Genomic DNA, 21,370 nt, shown 5'->3' with positions numbered 1-21,370 from the left:
TTTAATTCTCAAAGCAAAAATGGATTGGACGGGACAGAACAAATAACGTCCACAAAGAACATCAAGTGTGAACTAAACAGTTCAGAAATAAATGTTTCTCAGCCAGGATAGACATCAACACTTAAAACTGGCTTGCATTTTATATTATCAAATATTCTCAACTTACTTGTTTGCAATGCCAATGAGTATATAAAACATCGAACAACTACAATTCAAACAAAAAACCTTTTTTGACGTCACGTCTCGTGTAATTAAATTAAGACTTATAATAGTTATATGAAAAGCATCTACATTCCAAATTAAATGGAATTTAGGCAAATCAAAACAGCAATCAGTGTTGAGGAAGCATCTCACAGTTTCTACACCTGCAGGTTGTTTGAGGTACTGCAACATGAAGCACCTTCCAATAATACTATCTTACACATATACTAGAAATCAGTCATATTATAGTGCTTTATTTCAACCTCAGGGGTTTGATTGTGTCAGTAAATGTTATACCGAGTCATTTAGTTCAAAACAACCATTGACTTATAACAGTCTTGGAAAAACAAGATGCATGAAAGAGAAAATTAAATGACGGTGGTTAAAGTGGAAGGATGTATTATAATAAGAGAAGCATGTATACGTGTGTGATTACAGAGGTGATGATGTCAGAGCGTAGTTCCTGTTCACTGTGAGCCCTGCTGTCCAGAGTAGTTCCCGTATTGACTGTAGTACTGGTTCCACTGGCTCTGATTCTGATAATACTGCTGCCACTGCTGCGCATACTGGAGAAAAACATCACGCTTCAATAAAATGAAGCTACTCAAAGCTGTTCACGTCCTCGTACTGGGAATTATGCTTTTCTGTGGCAACACTATCAATGCCTAAATGAATCTGCAATGGTCAGGTGGTACAAGTAGAAACTCTCTGAAAATTCCTATCTTACATATTGTAATTACAAGCTCAATGAGGATGTGAACGCTCTTTACAAGTTAAAATCTAGTGAATCTCAGAAAGTGATTAATACATTTTATATCCAAAATACTAACCCGCTTGTATAGATTAGGGGTGGGTGATATGACCAAAATCTTAAATCACAATATGAGTAATTTTTTTTCACAATAACAATACACATCATTTTTGCTTTAAATAAGGTTATGATATCAAAATGTTTGATACCATTAAAATATCATAATTCTTATCACCATTTTTAATATTTAAAAAACTAATATTAGTACCCTAAAAAAAAAAAAAAAAACTCTGTCAAACTTACTGAAGACAAGTAAACAGTGATAAAATAAGAGCAAAGAAAACAAACTAGAATAGAACAGACAAATGAAATAGACCTACCTGAAAAACTTCAAGCACTAGAAATACTGTATAATCAAATGTATCAAATGTCTTTACTGTGTAAATTAAATATACATTTATTCTTATTAAACTTACAAAAATGAATCAGTGAAGAGCAGTGAGAGTTTTTCTCTCTTTTTTTGTTTGATTAGCATTAATAATGGCAGCAGGTAAATTTGGATGCTGTCCCTTTAAGACCGGCCGCACAGATCTCATGCGTTTTCTCTCTCAACTGTTAAAGTTCACTTAATGGTTCTGTTTGCTTGCAAATACAAGTTTGACACTTTGAAATCTAGGTATGTGTATTTAATCGTTCCAAGCCTAATTGGGCAGCAAAAAGCACTCAGTTCAGTTTTCACGCACTCTATGAGCAGCAGCTTCAGGGTTGCCAGGTTTTCACAACAAAACACGCCCAATTGCTCCTCAAAACTAGCCCAATCGCATTTCAGGGGGGTCCCATGGTAAAAATCACGTTCTGGGGGGCATATTTTGTGTTTTTGGAAGAGCTCCCCTGGTAGCATTCCAGGGGCTAAATAGCATGTTATTTTGAGTTGATTCAACCCGTGGACATGAAATACCACGCGTGGCAACAGTGTAAAAGTAGCCCAATTCCGCAGGAAAACCGCAGACGGCGCTGAGAAACAGTCTCTCAGAGAGTGTGCGCATTTACAGAAATGAGCTCTCTTTCGCTGCTTAGAGTTTAAAATCACCTTTTTCTAAACCGCAATGCTTAAAAACGCATGCAAACGACAAGCTTTCGTGACTGCGCTGCACAGACGATAGTTCAAAATCTCTACCGTTTGACAAATTTCTACCGGTTAATCGTGTCTACCGGTATATCGCCCACCCCTAGTATAGATGGTTGAGAGATATTCTTATTTTGTAAGATTTTACCTAGAACAGCAGATTAGAAGCTTTCAAAACTGTTATTTGAGAGACAAGTCAAAATGTGGCAGCTGCAACAAATGCTTTCGCATAAAATTGTTTTTAATCACAGAACATGCCTTGTAGCTCACCTGTTGATACTGCTGATTGTAGTTTTGCTGGTTATATGATTGTCCAGATCCTTGACTGTCATGGTAACCTTGTCCATAACCCGGATACTGGCTGTAGTTGCCATAGTTATAGCCTTGGTTGTAGTTTCCTTGGCTATAGTTGCCCTGGTTGTAGCCTGGATTATAACCCTGATGATAGCTCTAAACAGAAACAGAAAGGATGATGAAACAAAAACAACAAAAAAATAAATAAATACACACATATCTCATAAAGGCCTCAAATATATTCCCAGCGAAGTTCATTTTTGTTCTTCGTGAGTTTGGGGTACGAACATCCTGACGCCGCCCACACTACTGAAAGGGATGTTTAAATGAATGTGTAAATATATGTGTTGCATGCTTTTTCGTTCAACAACAAAATAAACAACAAAAACAGTAGTTAAGCTTGGCTCATAAAATGGTCGAGTTTAAAGTTAGCAGGTGCATGCTGCAATATTTGGGTCATGTTTTCAGGATTTTTTCCAGTTTATTGGGAGCTTGTTCTTGTTCGCTGTTTTAATCTAGCAAGATCTGGCAACAAATGAGTCAAGGCTTGTACAGCTTTTCCTGTGATTTCTTGTACCACACCTACAGAAGAGAGATACATATCTGATGCATGTTAAAATATATCATTAACAAGCAGTTGTTCAGTTCGGTTTCGTACAAACTGCGTAGAATTTTCTTAAATGCAGCTTTTTTGGGGAGTTAATTCCGTTGTAGAATGCAGTTGTCACACCTGTGTGTGTACAGGACAAAACACTAAAACACTACAGGACACTGTAAACACTAAAAGGAGAACTGACAACCGAATTTAGCCACGTAGTGTGTACGTAGTGTGGCCAATTTATATAGCACTTTATAGATTGCTTTAAAACAGCAGCTTTACAGGATTAAAACATAAATTTAAAAAAAATAACAAACGGTATCAGTGTCTATTTCAATTACAATTACAGCTTCATTCTCTACTGCAAAGCGGCTCTCCAGTCTGTTCCTGTTTTTACTCACGCATACAGATAAGTATATAAGTCATATACATGCATTTGCACTTACCCTACTTGTATTCACAATGATCTTTAATGTAATTGTTAAATTAAGTGTTAAATTTCCAAATATTTAAGTTATAAATAAAACAAATGAATGATGTCCAATTATTCACATAATAGGCTATTATTATTATTATTATTATTATTATTAGGCTATTCATTAATTAATAATTAATCAACTAAGAAATTATTAAGTTTTATTATGCACTAATGCACTAATGTGTTTCTGTACGAATTATATAGTAAGCTGTGCATATTTTAAATTAGTATCATATGTATATACTTGGGATAATCATTAACTGACAGTTTGGGGAGACCTGATTTCAATTTTTTGTCATGACATCTGGGCAAACTTTTCCTATTAAGTCCGCTTAGGCAAGTGGTTTTGAACTCCCGAAACAAACTCCAAATGAACTTTGCTTTGGCCTGAATTTGTGCATATTGATGACCAGTTCATTCCTCAATTTCACTTGAAGTATGTCAGGCCTTAAGGCTAAACATTAGTCAAAGACACAAGGCTGTGTACAGCACTCACTTGGTTATATCCCTCTTTGTTATAGGAGCCATAGCGGTTATTATTGTAGGTTCCTTCAGACTGATGTCTGCTGCTGTATCCATCTCGCCCTTCTCTGTAATTACCTCCCCAGCGGTTCTGACTGTAACCGTCACGGTTATAACCTGAGAAAGCACGGAGCAAGATGATGAAAACACAAATGACAGAATTTTTGAATAAGTTAGCCTGACACCCTATAAGGTCAATTCACCTCCTCTATAGTTTCCTCCCGGTCCTCCTCTATTCCGATGGTCTCCTCTTGATCCTCCGTGGTTGTCGTACTGCTGGTAGCCGCTTTCGCGTCTACGGTGTCCCCAGCTGTCGATGCGTTTCTCAGGTGGAGGCCCGGCCTTCCGGCCCTCCTCATTGTACCGTTTCACCAGCTCCGATGCCTCATCTCTCTGCAGCTCAACAAAGCTCACTTCATCCAGGAAGTCTCCAACCTCTGGCAGCACAAAGTTGGCTTTTAAGCCATGGAAAGAGGAAAGAAGGTGAGACAGATTAAACCACCAGAAAAGAAAAACTAAATTTTGAACTCAAAGAGAGAATATTGCTATGAGGATAATGGAAAAATGACAAGAAAACATTAATATAAAAATCATATGAATAAGATGAATAATACTACTGCAAACCAAGTGCAATGTCTAAAACACTTTTTGGAACTAATGTGTATTTATTGTGACTGGCACAATATTAGTAGGAATTATTATTTTACTGGCATTTTTAAATGTTATCGCACTGTAATAAACATTGCTTGGTTTGCAGCACCTCATGTTTCATTAAGACACGGGGGTGAAAGCTGGACGATCAAAAGGACTCAATCAAATTGTGTCCGTGAGATAAAGCTGTTTTCTATGATGAAGTGGTACGTGCGTCTTAAAAGTTTAATTCAAACCAAATTAAGTGATCTTTTATGTTTTCTGATGTTGTTTTTTCCATAGCAGCGTTCCTACCTTTCATTTCTAAAACAGCATGATCGGGCACATCCTTCCCTTCCTCAGTTTGCTTTAACGATCGCTCTTTTAAATCTTCGTCCGTGGGACATATTACAATAGCCTTGCGTTGAAACCCTTCAAAAGGACGCATTTTTCGTCTCTGGGCTGATCCATATACATTTGTCTAGCAATAGTGACAAGAAAGAAGTAGAAGCTGTTTATTATTGTTTCTTTTGCGTTCTGGCTGTGCTTTTCTCTGGAAAAAATCTGGAACCCTGCAATAAAGTAAGAGTAGTTTTTCTTACTTTCCCTGAACCTGCTGATGGACCCTTACACCACCTTCACTTACCTTACTCAGGTGTATGAGCGGACCTGGATCCAGGAACACAAACGTTTTAAGTGATGCACCGATTGCAATTTTCTTAGTCGATTCCGATTTTTTTTTGTAAGTGTGACCTGCCGATTCCAATTTAACTATAGTTGACAGCATATACAAACAAAAATCTACTTTTCTTCAATGCAAAATTTTACAAAAGTTTTTCAGTCAAGAGCAGAATTATTTTCTTTGTCTTTTGTAGGAATAGGAATATTAGGCTGCTGTCACTTTAAGAGCAAATGCACTAATCCAACATACTGTTACACAACATGCATTCTCTTAACTATTTACGTTCCAAAACTGACTGTTTCAACTGAATTCTCACAGAGACCGGAATTTTTGACATCATTTTGTGTGTATTTGACAGTTTAAGAGCAGTAAGCCACTCATTTTGGTACTAGTGACTCACAAGCTGTTCGATATGTATCGAAATATTTTTGACAATGCTATTGTCTAATTAGGTTTGCTGTTCCAAATGCTGTCATGGTGGTTCCCCCATGGTTTACTTTTGCCTTACAAGTATAACAAATTGTGAACTTTGTTGCTGCGTCCCAATTCGCATACTATCCATCCTAAATAGTATTCGAAATTAGAATTGTGTCTTCTTCACTTACAGTGAAGAACTTTCAAGCCAACAACATGTTTACATGCGGCTAAGTGTGAGCATGGCTGTGACATTGCCTGTGTCGCTGGCAACAAAACGGACAGGCTCGGAATCGGAAAGACGTGACACTGACCAATCGCACACGGGTCCGGGCTGATCATGCGGAAAAATCGTCTGATTCCGCTGCCTGGCCAGTCAATCGGTGCATCTCTATTTTTTAGGGAGCCTTGGGCCACGTTCACACAGCAGCAGAATACGGTTTTCAGTACTGTATTTGAGTTCTTAATGCGGAACTATAAGATTTGCGAAGCTCCCCCTACAGGTTCCTTCAGTGAATCGTAAATACTCCAAGCGCAGCTCTGGACTACAACGCTCACCAGCGCAGTAGTTTTGCAAATACAGTACAAGAAATCTCGATGGAGGTGGGTAATTTTCGAAATTGTTTTATAAAGTCATAATATATACATTGTTTTTTGAATTACCGGAAATGTATTTTGTCACTCACGTGAACGTGAACATGAGGTGAAATTGTGTCGGGTCGGCGCAGCTCAACTTGCAAGTGCTGTTTTCTGGCGTAGACATGCCAGAGGGGGTTAGTGCTCGCCTCAAACACACCACTAGTCAATTAACCATCGTAAGGACTTAGAAAACTATTTATGAAGGTAAAAAAGTTACTTAGTTCTGCTTTAATACGGTTATGTTCACACACAGTCCGTTTATTCATGGGAGTGACAACCGTATTCTATAACCGAACTCACATTGGTAAATTCACGACTCACAACCGCATTCTCGGAAAACCCGCGCTGTGTGAACGGAACTGGACTGGACAACTAGTTGTCTGTCTCACCATACAGTAGCTCTGACATTCTAGAACTGTCCTGAAAAGCCAAGAAGGTTAGTTTTACAACTTACCTTTTTACTGAAACAAACACAACAACCCACAGGATAACGGACTTCTCTTAAAAATCAAGGTTATTTCTTTTAGAACTACCATAGCAAAACAAATGTGTTTTTCTTAGTCACCAGGCTGAGAATACTTCTCTCAACATCTTAATACAGTCATGGGCTAATAATACTTTATCAGAGAGGCTCACAGAACAATTCAACATAATTGGAAATGCAAGATAATTGAAATGCTAAAAAGAACATGTTTGATGTTAATGATATTTCTGACACTTCAGTGCCCTTTCAATACCACATTCAATCAAAGGCTGCAGCTTCTACTCTATCATATGAAGGATAAGATAAAAGATGAAAGATCTTTATCCTGAAAGATAAATAAATAACAAATTAGAAGAAGAACATCAGAGCTTATTCGCAGTTATGTCTTCGCTGGGAATCATGGGAAGGTGCTTGCAGTACCTGATCCAGAATGTAGTTCCGTTTTTTGCGGGCGGCAATCTGGATCAGTCGGTTCAGACACTGTGTGGCCTGCTGAATCAGGATGTCCCAGCGTCCGGCGTAGTTTCGCTGGCGACGCAATCCCATCACCTAAAAGCATAAAAGAGAACTATGTTTTCTTGTTTTGTTTTTTTTTTTGTTTTGTTTTTTAGCAATATACACTACTGTTCAAAAGTCTGTAAGATTAAAATGTATAAACACATTTAAACCTGCTGATCATACCTTCATTTTCTCCATGATGGCGTTTGTGCCCAGGATGTTATACTTCTTCTCTGGGTTCATTCCAGCATACTTAGAGGCCCATGTGGTTTTACCACAAGCAGGAAGACCAACCATCATCAGGACCTACAGACAACAGCGATATACTCTTGATTATACATCTTTATTCAAGATCATATTCACTACTGTTCAAGTTTAGGCACAGTAAGATGTTTTAAAGTATATAATAGAATACCATTATTTTAAATTGTAATAATATTTCACAGTATTGCTGTTTTTTCTGTATGTTTGATATACACCATGATGAGCTTGAGACATGATCACAGAGGGTTTTTTCACAGCCTACCTGACTGAAAGAGCTCATTATTTATGCAGGTCATTACAGGTCTTTATGCAATTCTTTTGTCTTCTCAGGTGTAAATGACCCATTATTCATGATGATTCACGCCTCCATGCATACTGTGTTTCTTGACAAAAAGTGTCTTACAAAAACTAAATCAATATATTGTTTTATATGAACAAGTATGCAGGATAATTTTTACATCATTTTGAAACAAAAACTCTAGTCTATAACCTCCAATACCCAGAAGTCTTGTGAACACAGATTTAATATAATTTTTTTGGCCTTATTTCCGTGACTTAAGTTTTTTGTTTTTTCAATAACCACGCATAAACGTTATTCCTGCAAAAACAAAAACATGTACATACATGTTCCTCACATATTATTGTAGCCTAGTTTGTGCTGAATACAGTGTAATGACACTTTTTCCATTAATATGTTTATGAACAACTAAAAAAAGCACAAATGTCAGGGCATGTCAAAACTTCTCCAGGGCCCAAAAATCCTCAGACCCCAGAGGGTTAATGTTTTTAAAAAAAGTCTCATACTCACAGAGGCTGCATTTGTTTGATCAAGAATACAGTAAAAACCACAATATTGTGAAAAAATATATTACCTCACAATCAGATTTGTTGGCAGGACCAACAGTGCCTCTGACCCTGTTCTCCATGTTGACAGCCCCGATGAATGTGTAGCCATCTGGCAAAGAAAAGAAGGGTTCCTCCCGCTGGCCAAAGTTGAACTGGACAGCACAGTTTTTCACCAGGATATGAGGATACAGAGCACGACCAGCCAGCTCTTCATTAGATACGTGAAATGCCACATCAAGCCACTTGCCGTTCTTCGAGAAAGCCATTTCCACCTGCTCATGGCTATCAAAGTCCTGTAAAAGACACAAATGTATGAGGCTATGAGTTTATTCATCAAGTCAGCTACTTCAGACAGTTTTATGTTTGTTATTTTGGTTCTCTTTCATTATTCCCTCCGTTCCAGAACCTAGTGAGCTGCCTACCTAAACAGCATTTTAAGGCATCATAAAGTCCAATCCCAATGCTGTTTAAACATATCAAAATGAGAGCAATTTACCCTATATTTATGTATTTTCATGCTCAGATTAGAGTATTAGAGTATCATGTCATTAGCTGAACAACATGCTAAAGTCACAGTCAAATGTAATCAATTGTGAGTCAAGATTTTCCCTTTAAGGCAAGTAATTTCACTCGGCGGCCATCTTTGAAACGCCTCTTGGGCAGCTATTTCAGTCATGCAAGTGCAGCTCCTATCTCTTTGAATGGGGAAACATCAAATTCTCCAAAGCACTTGCTATTAAATTTCCTATTAGAAATCACCAATGAAGTCTGGCAACAACTGTTCTTTTATTTAGAAGGCGAGACTTATTCCACCACATTGTGCATTGCACTTTCTCTGATTCATATTAATATGAGTGCACCATCTTTGTAGTTACTTCTTGTGGGTAACCTTATTTATGCAAAACCTGGAATTGCTGCCCATGTATTGTGTTCAAATCAGTCACAAAGGGGTTCGATTTCAGTTAAGATGATGTCATTAGGTGCAGTCACATTTACCGCTTGCTCTGTGAAATTTCAAAGGAGAACGAAAATATGACCAGATGTGATAAAATATGATGAATAAAATGACAAAATAAAACAAAAATAAAGCTATTTTACCCGCAGACAAGCAAGCAAATGAACCAATCCTAAATAACTGCATTCCAAGCAGCCTCTTTTGTATGCATCTATTTATAATATTAAAATGCAGTGTTATACAAAACTGTCTGAGTAGACGCCACCAGAATGAGCACCTTGTCCATTGTGAATCTTGAGTTTTGCTTTGCTGCCAGTGCCAAGTTAAGAATTTCTGGTCACACAGAGACCACTGATGAACCAGAAGTGTTGCTACTGGTCCATGTTGTGAATTTGTGCATCAAAATTCATCAAACTAGAACCCAACGTAAAATACGAACAGCAAAATATCTTCGCCACTGAACGTCCATCAGACAAAATTCTTCATTGCACCAAATCAGTTTTTTGCAATTACTGGATTTTGCTCTCGAAACTGGCAGTATACAGTAAGAAGTTGACTAACAACTTGACAGATTTCATATTAAAAAAAACTAAAATAAATATATAAATAAGAATAGCACTCACAATATAACATCCAATGACATCGCTTTCACCAAATTTATCTCCGTAATCTTCAAATTTGCAACTGGTAGACTTTTTCCCTGTTCCGCCATACCCATAAGAGAACGGCTCCTCTCCTGAAACATAGTAATTCCCTACATAAGAAGGCAGAAAGATAATTTCTGTAACAAACCCTCATAGTGTACGTGTGCTTCCTCACCAAGCTGTGTGCTGCAGGAATCCAGAGACCACCCGACTCTCACGACATGCGGGTCAGGCTCACTGCTGGGAATATGCTTTACTGATATATGCTCTATGACCTGGAAGAAAAAATAAAGACATAACTCATTCTAAATGATGACTACAGATAATAAAGTTATTAAATAATAGTCTTTTGGGGGGTAAACTATTAGAAGCGTGACTTTGTAACAATACAAAGTGGGTTGAAAATCAGCAATGTTGGAAGTATATGTAAATGGACAATGTTTACTCATTCTTCATGTTACATGGACGAGAAATTCACATTTATTGGTCAGCAAAAGTCCACTAGATGATGCAAAACACGTCACTGCCTACAACGCGCTGGATCCTTCACTGGAAACCAAAAGAAACTCACTCCCACTAAAAGTTTACGTTGAATTCTTGCACCCGGGAACAATACAAGTCGACAACGTTACGACTAAAAGTTTGCTAAGAAGTATTTCCTACAAAACAAAGGCGGTATTTGACTCTGGTAAGTTTATCCTTAGCAGACTGGTGGGAGTGGCCATGGATGGCAACATGCCCAGTGCATTATGGGTGTTGAAGTTTGCCTACCTACTTGGAAAAAGGGAAGACAAAAGCCTTTTTTCTCTATTTTCTATAGTGAGGTAGCACCAATTTCATTTTTTTTCCGCCTTAGGCAGCCAAGTTTTATTTAAAGCCCATTTTGCCAGTAGTTAAGTATCCCTTTAAGTTGATTTAAAAGTTAACCATAAAGAAACAACAAAACTACACTACCCTTCAAAAGTTTGGGTTCAGTAATGTTTGAGAGAAATTAATACGGACCGATTAAAAGGACAGTAAAGACATTTATAATGTTACAAAATATTTATATTTAAAATAAATGTTGATCTTCTAAACTTTCTATTCATTAAATACTGAAAAAAATATTACAGTTTCCACAAAAATATTGAGCAGCACAACTGTTTTCAAAATTGATAATAATCAGAAATGTTTCTTGAGCAGCAAATCAGCATATTAGAATGATTTCTTAAGGATCATGTGACACTGAAGACTGGAGTAATGACAGAAACAGTGACATTTTCAAATATATTAAAACAAAGATTATTATTTGACAATATTATGGTTTTACTTTATTTTGATCAAATAAATGTAGCCTTGGTGAGAATAAGAGACTTCTTTAATAAACATAAAAAAATTATTACCGACCCCAAACTTTTGAGCGATAAACATTACCTTCATCTCATAGCACACACGTCCCTTGTTCACACCATACGTGGCTCGCGCTCCAGACCACAGATAAGCAAACCCTTCAATGGTCAAAGGATATCCACTGCAGCGATCCCGAGAGACTTTGAAGTGCAAGTCACAGTTATCTGTTGAGGTTTACAGAGAGAATTACATGATTATATTTATTTAAGAGATATAATAAATCACAATTAAATAAAACAAGCCCTCACTTACAAGTGTCAATGGCCACTAGCGTGCCATCAAAGTCTTCCTCATCCTCTTCAGCAGGAGGCAGAGGAGAACGGGACCTGTGATCAAACAGAGAAAATCACAATGTAAACCTACAAGCACTAGTCAAAATCCCAATGCTGATATAGGATTATAACAAAAGCTCACCTCCTGTCTTCACGGTGTTCATAACAGCTGTAGCCGTGGCTCTCATCATAGCGCCTCTTGTGGCCATGTTGTGCATGTCCGTCCAGTTCATTCTTGGATTCTACAGTCTGCTGGCTCTCCAGATCTTCCCATTCACTGCCAGGGTCAGATCGCTGCTGCTTTATCTCATCTTCATTTTTCACCTTCACTGGTGCCACTTCATCTTCTGTGAAACAATCAATATTCAATATAAAGCAGTGGGGGTCGGGGCCCACTAGAGGGCCTCAGCAGACTTCCAAGGGAGCCTCAAGCAGTGCCAGGCACCAACATAGCACTGAAGAGGGGGTATCTGAAGTAACAAAAGGGGCGGTGATGCAAAGTATCACCAGCTAGAAAAACATATGTGGCCCATTCATGTATTTGTTGGACTGTAAACAAACCTGTCGCTAATACAACTATGAAACTAAAAGCTACAGAGCAAATACAGATGGCAGAGCATTGAATAATATTACTACACAAAACAGGAAAATTGCCAAGGTCAACATATTCGAAAATTTGGTTTTAGAACAGCAGATAAAAATACATCTTAGATATTCAAATTCAGTGGTTTTACCCAGAATACATACAAAAACACATGTTACCATGATGCCATGATAGAATAGTCTACTTTACTATAAAACACACAGCCATACTGACCGCTTCACATAACACACACTCATTGCGACCCGTTTAACAGATGATACAATGGTACTGATAACTTTATGGTATGTTAGAACAGCCTGAACTGCAACCGGTGACAAACATTAACAATACAGTGAAATAATCAACTAACTACGACCAATTATCTAGCCCTCTAAACATGAAAAATATATTTCATGTGTACCTTTAGCCTACTCAGTAAAGCTGTATTCTGACCAAAGAATTGCCTTACGTAAAATCTTTGGAGTGACTCCTGTCAGTCGTGACGAATGTCGATCTACAGTGACGCAAAAGATACGACTGTTTAGACACATTGCAAAACATCAGACTTATATATGGAAGTGGACCAAATTAGAATAAAAAACTGTGGTTTGTGCTGTTCACACTGTTATCGGAGGGGGGAAGGGAAAAAAAAACAGATCTGAGTCACATATAATCAAAAATAAATAAATAAATAATTATAATAATTTGGATTTTGCCCACTCTTGCCTGGAGCATGAACTTCCTACCAGGGTACATGCACCATGGATTACTATTTGGCTATTTCATGATTATAAAATAAATAAAAATAACAGGAAATGTTACTATAATAACTATATAAATCTGCCATAACATTATTACTCATCTTACACACCTTGAAGTGGTGTCGAAAACAACAGTTGTCCACCAATAATTCACCAAGGCAGATATATCAGCCGATATTTAGCATTTTTTAATGATCGACATTCCGTCGATAAGTTTTTCTGTTTGGCCAGCAAGTGTTGGAAGCAGAATTTTTATTTTGACAGCGCCAAGAACATAGAAATTAGATGTGGACAGGAGAGATCTGTTGTCACCGGACACACACACAAGCGACAAACTAATTCTGAATGATGCTGCACTGTATCTGCTACACCATATTCACTGTGTACTTAATTCACTCATATACACTGTGGATTAATTCACTTCAGAATTCAAATTTCCTGATAATTTACTCAACCCCATGTCATCCAAGATGTTTATGTCTTTCTTTCTTCAGCTGAAAAGAAATTAACTTTGAGGAAAACACGTGTGACCTTTCCAATGTGATTACGTAATGTGTGACGCATTGCAGAGCAGTGCAAGACGAGCATTTGTGGTTAAAAAGATGAGCTAGATAAGACCCTTATTCCTCGTCTGTGATCATGTAGAGCTCTTTGAAGCTGCACTGAAACTGACATTTGGACCTTCAACCCGTTGATAACTGCTGAATTCATAGAAATTAGATGTGGACAGAACAGTTTATTTAAATATGACTTATACACAGACTTACCGTATTAATGAGTTCATTGCTGGCTGCAGTGTTTACTCATGTTTTAAACAATTTATTTATTTGTGAAAATATGAAAATAAGCTCAAATTATATGTTTCATATGGATTCACTTTCAAGTTGTTTATTTCTAATTTAGTAAATGATATAAATAAACATACATTTCATTGCAGCATGAGTTATTTGCTATCTTAAGTAGTGTGATGCGAAATATATTTCAGCCACCTGTTCTTGAAGATATCGGCTATCAAAAAAAATCTATATTGGTCAAGGGATTGAAAATATAACTTGTAATTAAGTGTATACGAACATGCAAGCCAAGTGGCACACACATCATTCAAAATTGAGGATGAAATGCATTCAAACTCAAGAACTCCAGTTGCACTCTTACCGTCTTTGCAGATCGTCTCAACAGTTGCCTGTTGTTCCTCCACAGTCTCAGATTTCGGATCACTATCAGAGCCCTGTTTCTCAGCATCCATCTGCCCTGGATCAGAGCGCTCATCATTCCCAGCCTCTGCAACACCTGTCACATGTAAACATGCAATGGGATCATCATCATTAGCATGCATCAAATGATGCCATCTTCATGCACACAAACTCCATTACCTGCTTCAGCCTCCGCATCACAGGTGGGGTCCTTTTCAGCCTCCAGAACCGCCTGCAGACGCTCCACCAGATCCACTTTGAGGCCTCTGGTGTCCATCCCACGCTTCTGCAACTCCTCTTTGAGCTCATTGACTTTCAGTTTCTTCACATCCACACTCATCATGCATGACATAACGTGGAGCTCTCGCTCCCAATCCTGCTGAATGGAAGACAGCTGTGGTCATCTCCAAAACATCAATAATGCACATCCCCACTGGAAAAGCTGTCAGCTTGTTTTGAGATACTGGTCACTAGCTGATTGATTCAAAAACCAGCAAATGAAAAAATAATGACCAGTTCAGACTAGCAAGACACCAGTTGTGGCTCCACTTCAGGATCATGTGGTAAGTTAGCTGGTTTGTTGCTGGTCCAAGTTAGACCAGGTAGAAACCAGCTATCGTTTATCAAAACACAGATAACAGGCAGGGCTGGTCATTCGCACAGCTAACTGGCTAAATCACGTGCACACTTAAGTTGTGTAGTGAAAGCATGGGTAAAAACGCACATCTACTGTAATTCAGTAAATGCTTTCACATCCATGATGCGATATAATGAGAAATGACACATGCATTCGTCTGATTTGTCAAAGTATGGATTCTATCTAACTGTGCTCATGTAAATGTACACTAATTTCTCTAATGCAAACTCTAAAATGCCCGTAAAAAAGGTGTCATGATGACTTACCAGAGGAAAAGCTCTTGTTTGGCTGAAGAGAGTGTTTTGAGTGTTGTAAACACAGGACTACAGCTGCGCGCGCTTCAGTACAGTGCAGCAGAAGACATACTGAATGTTGTCCATTTTGTTTGAGTGCTGACACCTACTGGACAGATCTATTACACAGCTTTGAAGTCATGAACCGACAGACGTGCATTCCTTTACTATTTAGTTCATAATAAAATAATAATTAATAATTCTACCCAGAATATATACAAATTTAAATACATATTTCAAATATAAGTGATGCAGTTATTTTTGTAGGCAAAATTAAAGTCAGTGTTGGGTTAATGCTTTAGAAGTAACGCGAGTAACGTAATTAGATTACTTTTCAAGTAACTAGTAAAGTAACGCATTACTTTTTCGTTTACAGCAAAATATCTGAGTTATTTTTTTAAATAGGTAACACAAATTAGTTTCTTTTAACATTTATTGACTGATAGATCTCCTGTCTCCATGTTGAGAGAAATCAGGAGTAAGTGTAGATGTGTTGTGTAAAAAAACATGATGGTTATTGTAGTTCTAAACTAAATGTGAGCAGGCATTTGTGACCCCGGACCACAAAACCAGTCATAAGGGTCAGTTTGAATAAATAAGCCTTCCATTGATGTGGTTTATTAGTATAGGACAATATTTGGCCGAGATACAACTATTTGAAAATCTGGAATCTGAAAATCGCCTTTAAAGTTGTCCAAATGAAGTCCTTAGCAATGCATATCCACTCACAAAAATACATTTTTTATATATTTATGGTAGGAAATTTACAAAATATCTTCATGGAACATGATCTTTACTTAATATCCTAATGATTTTTGGCACAAAAGAAAAATCGCTAATTTTGACCCATACAGTGTATTGTTGGCTATTGCTACAAATATGCCTGTGTCACTTATGACTGGTTTTGTGGTCACATTTACTCATCTCAACTGCACAAAAATAGATTCAGTATACCTCAAAATGAATAAAAACAGTGAAACGAAAACTCAGAATTAAAATGTTTTAAATATTAGAAATATACTTTATGTATTTAATCTCACTTTATAAACCAGTATCTTTGCTGCTGACCTTCGATGATCCAATCAACCATACTAATAAGCAAAAATTACTTTAGATAAACATCAATTTTATGTTTAATTTTATTTTTATTTTTTTTTCTGAAGTACATGAATTCAGATCTACTTTTTTTGTAACATATGGTGTGTCCCAATTCGCATACTTATGCACTATTCTATGACGTTTTTAAGTACGAGTAGTGTGTTCACACAGAAAATTCCAAAAAGAAAAAGTGCACTTTAAATACCCAGATGATGCACTAAATTTACGGAAACAATTAAATGTGGAATGTGGGACACTTCATGCACTCAATTGTCGCAGATTTAATTACGTTGTGGAGGAGGAGGAAGTATCAGACTCCATTATTAAATGACAAAATGACCTTATACAATTACTACATGGATGAGTACATACCGGTGTGATTCTCCACTGGATGGAACTGAAATAAATACTTTGATTGTTGCGATCCTATGGGACTTATGATAGCAACCTGAATCGTAACAAAGCACTGTTTGCCAGAGGAGAACTGGCCCCCCGACTAAGCCTGGTTTCTCCCAAGGTTTTTTTTTTTCCATTCAACACTTATTTGCCACCTGTTGGAGTTTGGGTTCCTTGCCGCTGTCGCCTTTGGCTTGCTTAGTTGGGGACACTTGACATTCGACTTGACATTTGATATTCATCAGTATTCTTGACATTTATTCAACAGTGCTTTGATCTGCCTGCATTGACACTATTCTTGAAAGTATCCAAAATAATGTACCAGTTATCAATGTAAAGCTGCTTTGACACAATCTGCATTGTAAAAAGTGCTATATAAATAAAGGTGACTTGACTTGAGTACATAGTGCATAGTGTACAGTGTGTCATTTGGGATGCAACTATTGTGTGAACTCAGGGTGATTGGGACACTTTTTACAAGTCATCTCAATGGCAAAAAGTGTCCCAATCACCCTGAATTCACCCTACTGTTTTTTGCCTACTATATAATAGGGAAGTATGTGATTTTGAGATGCAGCCAGAATGTCTTTCTCCTGCATCCTATTCTTTTGTAATCCAGAATGTCAGCACAACTGAAAGGTTTGTTGAGCTGCTCCCTCTACTGTACAAACATGAATTTGCATTTCCTTCAGCCTGAAGCTTATTCAGTTCACTTTTGGTGTGAAAGAAAGGGCCTTTACATTTGCCAAAAGTAGGTTGTTTTTTTTTTTTAGTTAGTTATTAATAAAAACAAACAAGCAAGTCCAGCACAGATGAGGAAAAGAAATGTAATGCATTACTCTCCATAAAAAGTAACTAAGTAACACATTTACTTACCATTTAAGGGAGTAATGCAATATTGTAACAAATTAACTTGTAAAAGTAACAGTAACACTTTAGTTTAAAGTTCAATTCTCACTATTAATTAGTTGCTTATTAGCATGCATATTACTATGATATTAGCCATTTATTATACTTATAAAGCACATATTAATGCCTTATTCTGCATCCCTTAATCCTATCCAATACCTAAACTTAACTAAACCTATGTATTTATTCATTTAGTTTGATTTTAAAATTTTGTTTTAATGTATAAGTAAATGACATTTTGTGCCTTAAATAGAGTGAAAATTGTGCTAAAACTTTCTTATGTGGTAATTACTTAAAAATGGCATTTCACAACCACAAAACACTTTCACAATTTTAATATAATCAAGATAAAACCCCAACAATCATAGAATATTTAACTTTATTTTACAATGAAATATACACCCATATACACTCGCCATATTAAACACAGCAGTCTTTTGATGCGATGGGTATTTTCTTGCAGCACACGCAGAGACAGGCTCTGTTTCCTATATCAGGGGACACATCCATACTTACTATATGGATTTTGTCATTCAAGTATTCACAATTCAAGTGCATTTTCAGATCATTAGTGAATGACGAATGCCCAACTCTGACAGCACATTATATTCAAGCTAAAACTGAATACCAATCTCATTAAACAATGGAAAAATGGAAAAAGAATGACTGAAATGTTATGAAATAATGGTGTGCAGAATAATAAGTGGTCAAACGTTGGTAATGGTTTAACAGCGCCATCAAATAACCAACAAACTTTCATTGGAAAACAGCATCATTCAACCAATCAGACAACGAATAGGAAGCTTTTATTATGTTGTTATGCTGGAGGTCAGTCAATTATCACACACAAACTCTCTCTCTGTTCCTTCCTCTTTTTTAGAACTTTGTGTATATGAGAGGCTTAACCAAGACTTTCTGTATGTGTATAAATATGGCAGTGCTGCACCACAACTGAAATGTCCCCATAAACCAGTCTCTTTACTCTCCTTAGCAAGGACATGTTGTTAGTGATGCATATTGTTACTTGGTACTTGGGGCTGCTGGGAGGGACAACAGAAGTCTATTAACCTCTCTGATTTGGGCATCCAGTGTCTCTGTGGCTAGTGCCAGCTCTCCTAGCTGTGTCTGCAGACTGTTAATGGTTTGAGCGAGTTCTTCTTCCTTGCGTCTGGAGTTGGCGGCCTGACGGCTGTACTCGAGGACCATGCAACCTCCGCCGATGATGAAGATGATGGCCTCGCCGAGCAGCTCTGCTCCGAGCTCCGCAGCTGCCTCTTCGTTCAAGGGTTTGATGGTGGAGCCGCGGAAACCCATCATTCTCATCTTTGTTTTCATCTCGATCCAGTGATATGCTATAGGGAAAACACGAGAGACCGCTTGGAATTACTTGACAGATTAATAGAAAGATGCACTTTGGTTTTACCTTCAAAGTACCCTAAGAGACTAGTCAAGTCATGTGACCTTTATTTATATAGTGCTTTATACAATACAGATTGTTTCACAGCAGCTTTACAGTGATAACAGGAAAGTAATGATTAAATGATGCAAACAGTACTGTAAAGCAGAGTTAATATAAAATAGTGTCATTGTTCAGCTGAAGTCAGTTCAGTGTTGATTTGGTTACGTTGTAACTGTTATTAAACAATTATTAAACTGGTTTATTTAATTTATAAAGCAGTTGTGCAGAAAACAGTGAAGAAAAGTGTATACTAGTGTATAAATTATATTAAAAACATAAAAACGAGTAGTTTATAAGTACTATAAAATTTAAAAATAACATTAAAAAAGAGATTTGTATGTAAAAAATATAATATTTAAAAATTAGACTAGTATATAGAAAGTACAAAATAAAAATATCACTAAAAAAACAAAACAAATCTACACAGTAAAATACCGTTTTCCATTTAAACAGCAATATACCATAAATTGTATTTTGGGTAATACTGTCATTTTAAGAAAAGAGGCCTATAGGTTACCTTCTCGAAAGCGACAATATTACCCAGAATGCATTGTAATATACAGAAGTATTAAAGGAGCGAAGGCTTGTGGTACCATCACAGAGAGGCACAAAATCACTTTCCAGAACATTCTCATTCACTGTCCCTTGCTGGTGGAATGATCTTCCTGCCTTCATCCGGAATGCGGAATCCCTGGCAATATTCAAAAGACAGCTGAAAACCCATCTCTTTCGTGAGCACTTAACCTCATCTTAAAAAAAAAATCCACTTCCTCTAATCCCTCTCTATTGTAGCTTAGGATAATCTGAGCACTGCCCATAACTTGTATTATGAACACTTCTTGTCTATTTGCCTCGTCATAACGACTCGCTTGTTGTATTCCTCACTTGTAAGTCGCTTTGGATAAAAGCGTCTGCCAAATGAATAAATGTAAATGTAAATGTAAGTAATATACATTCTGGGTAATATTTGTTGTTTTCGAGAAAGTAGCCTATAGGTTAACTTCTCAAAAACTAATAATAATATTACGCAGAATGCATTGGTATTGTTTTTACGGTATATTACTTTTTTACAGTATTTTACTGTGTAAATTTTAGGGTTTTTTAGTGTATAATATAAAAATTATAATATGAAAAAGATATATCTTTCCATCTATAAACTATTAGACTATTAAAACTATTAATTATTAAAAATAATATCTAGTCAACACAACAATCATCAATTCAACAATTATTACGTTAACTATTCCTGATATAAATACATTATATTTAATTACTTTATATATAATTAAATTATAATTACGAAGAGATATTGTTTATGTTATTTTACATTATATGAACACTCAATATTTTTTCTCATTATTGAACCTAATGAACAGAATACACATTTATTATGGTATTAATAAATGCAAATATGGGTAAAATATTCATTCCTTCTTCTAATAATCCAAGGTTTCTTATTATTCCAGCAAATTTCTGGGCCTTTTTAGTTTTCATACATTGCAATGATGGAAATTCGTTACAAATAAAGTCTCTTTTAAATGCAGAAAAATAAGGTTTCATCTTCATACATTTACATTATGAATATGAATAAGAATTTGCCCAGAATCAACATTACATTGATGAATTTTTTTTTTTATCATCCAACAGCATTCCAAATATATGTTATGAAGCAAAAGTGGGCACTGACTGGATCTTTGACTCCAACTAACAATACATATTTTCCCAGAAAATATCTGAGTGCACACAAGTATAGAAAAGAAAATCTATATCGACTGGGATATACAGGGATTTTGTTCGAAATTAAACCGTTAACAAAGCAAGAAGTAGCAAAAGGCACTTTCAGTTCTACCCTCAATGACAGATGAGTCCCGCCCCATTTGAGCAAACTCGAACCTCATTCGTCTACATGAAACTTCCTTCTAGCACCTTATTGGTCGCTTGGTAAGTCAGTTATTGAAAACACCCAATGACAACATCGTAGCAGTCGCGATATGCTAAACAGCAAATGCAGGCAAACGTCTATTGGCCAGACGTTCACGCCTTCAGACACCCTTAGCATGGACTGACATCATGTCGTTAAACACGAACAGCCAAATGTCAGCTTACCTTGGGCTGGAGGAAGGCAGATATAATTCTTAAAGAATTCACTCCTCCGCGCGCCTGCTTTTATCCTGTTAGCCACTGGTTTGCCCAATTGTCGCACGCCTAGATAGAGCAGCTTTGCAATCGGAAAGGCACCGACAACCATCTTGGCGGAAAATGCGTCATCTGAGGAGGCGGGATGATAAGAACGTCGTGCTCTTGTTTAATATTAATGACGTTGTATTAATATTCATGAGATTTATAACAGATTT

General features: G+C 36.8%; 2 protein-coding genes across 4 annotated transcripts; both read right to left on the bottom strand.

The window, feature by feature from the left end:
- Positions 1-85: 85 nt before the first annotated feature.
- Positions 86-15,251, bottom strand: hnrnpul1 (heterogeneous nuclear ribonucleoprotein U-like 1). 3 transcript variants are annotated; one of them, XM_067390588.1, is made up of 17 exons: positions 15,128-15,251; positions 14,405-14,603; positions 14,187-14,321; positions 12,740-12,784; positions 11,830-12,034; positions 11,668-11,741; positions 11,440-11,579; positions 10,202-10,301; positions 10,006-10,118; positions 8,454-8,720; positions 7,501-7,623; positions 7,240-7,368; positions 4,916-5,081; positions 4,174-4,425; positions 3,945-4,087; positions 2,349-2,528; positions 86-767 (listed from the first exon to the last, which is right to left on the bottom strand). In XM_067390588.1, the coding sequence occupies exons 2-17, from the start codon at positions 14,574-14,576 to the stop codon at positions 669-671; spliced, it is 2,343 nt and encodes a 780-aa protein (XP_067246689.1). In that variant the 5' UTR covers positions 14,577-14,603; positions 15,128-15,251; the 3' UTR covers positions 86-668. The 3 variants fall into 3 exon arrangements, with proteins under 3 accessions (XP_067246689.1, XP_067246688.1, XP_067246690.1); XM_067390587.1 differs by having other exon boundaries at positions 14,405-14,600; XM_067390589.1 differs by lacking the exon at positions 12,740-12,784 and having other exon boundaries at positions 14,405-14,600.
- Positions 15,252-17,919: 2,668 nt separating this feature from the next.
- opa3 (outer mitochondrial membrane lipid metabolism regulator OPA3) lies at positions 17,920-21,307 on the bottom strand. Its single transcript, XM_067389440.1, has 2 exons — positions 21,123-21,307; positions 17,920-18,909 (listed from the first exon to the last, which is right to left on the bottom strand). The coding sequence occupies exons 1-2, from the start codon at positions 21,262-21,264 to the stop codon at positions 18,578-18,580; spliced, it is 474 nt and encodes a 157-aa protein (XP_067245541.1). The 5' UTR covers positions 21,265-21,307; the 3' UTR covers positions 17,920-18,577.
- Between the last annotated feature and the right edge of the window lie 63 nt (positions 21,308-21,370).

The sequence above is a fragment of the Chanodichthys erythropterus genome, chromosome 7 (assembly GCF_024489055.1).
Source record: "Chanodichthys erythropterus isolate Z2021 chromosome 7, ASM2448905v1, whole genome shotgun sequence".
NCBI lineage: Eukaryota > Metazoa > Chordata > Actinopteri > Cypriniformes > Xenocyprididae > Chanodichthys > Chanodichthys erythropterus.
The sequence above is the reverse complement of the archived record's forward strand: the minus strand, read 5'-3'. Positions and strand labels throughout refer to the sequence as shown.

Coding starts and splice junctions, on each gene's coding strand:
- opa3 (XM_067389440.1), bottom strand. CDS start 21,264: ATGGTTGTCGGTGCCTTTCCGATTGCAAAGCTGCTCTATCTAGGCGTG. Junction 18,910..21,122: donor CTGCCTTCCTCCAGCCCAAG/GTAAGCTGACAT, acceptor TTTTCCCTATAG/CATATCACTGGATCGAGATG.
- hnrnpul1 (XM_067390588.1), bottom strand. CDS start 14,576: ATGTCATGCATGATGAGTGTGGATGTGAAGAAACTGAAAGTCAATGAG. Junction 10,119..10,201: donor TTCCTGCAGCACACAGCTTG/GTGAGGAAGCAC, acceptor ACTATGTTTCAG/GAGAGGAGCCGTTCTCTTAT. Junction 7,624..8,453: donor CCAACAAATCTGATTGTGAG/GTAATATATTTT, acceptor TGTTGTCTGTAG/GTCCTGATGATGGTTGGTCT.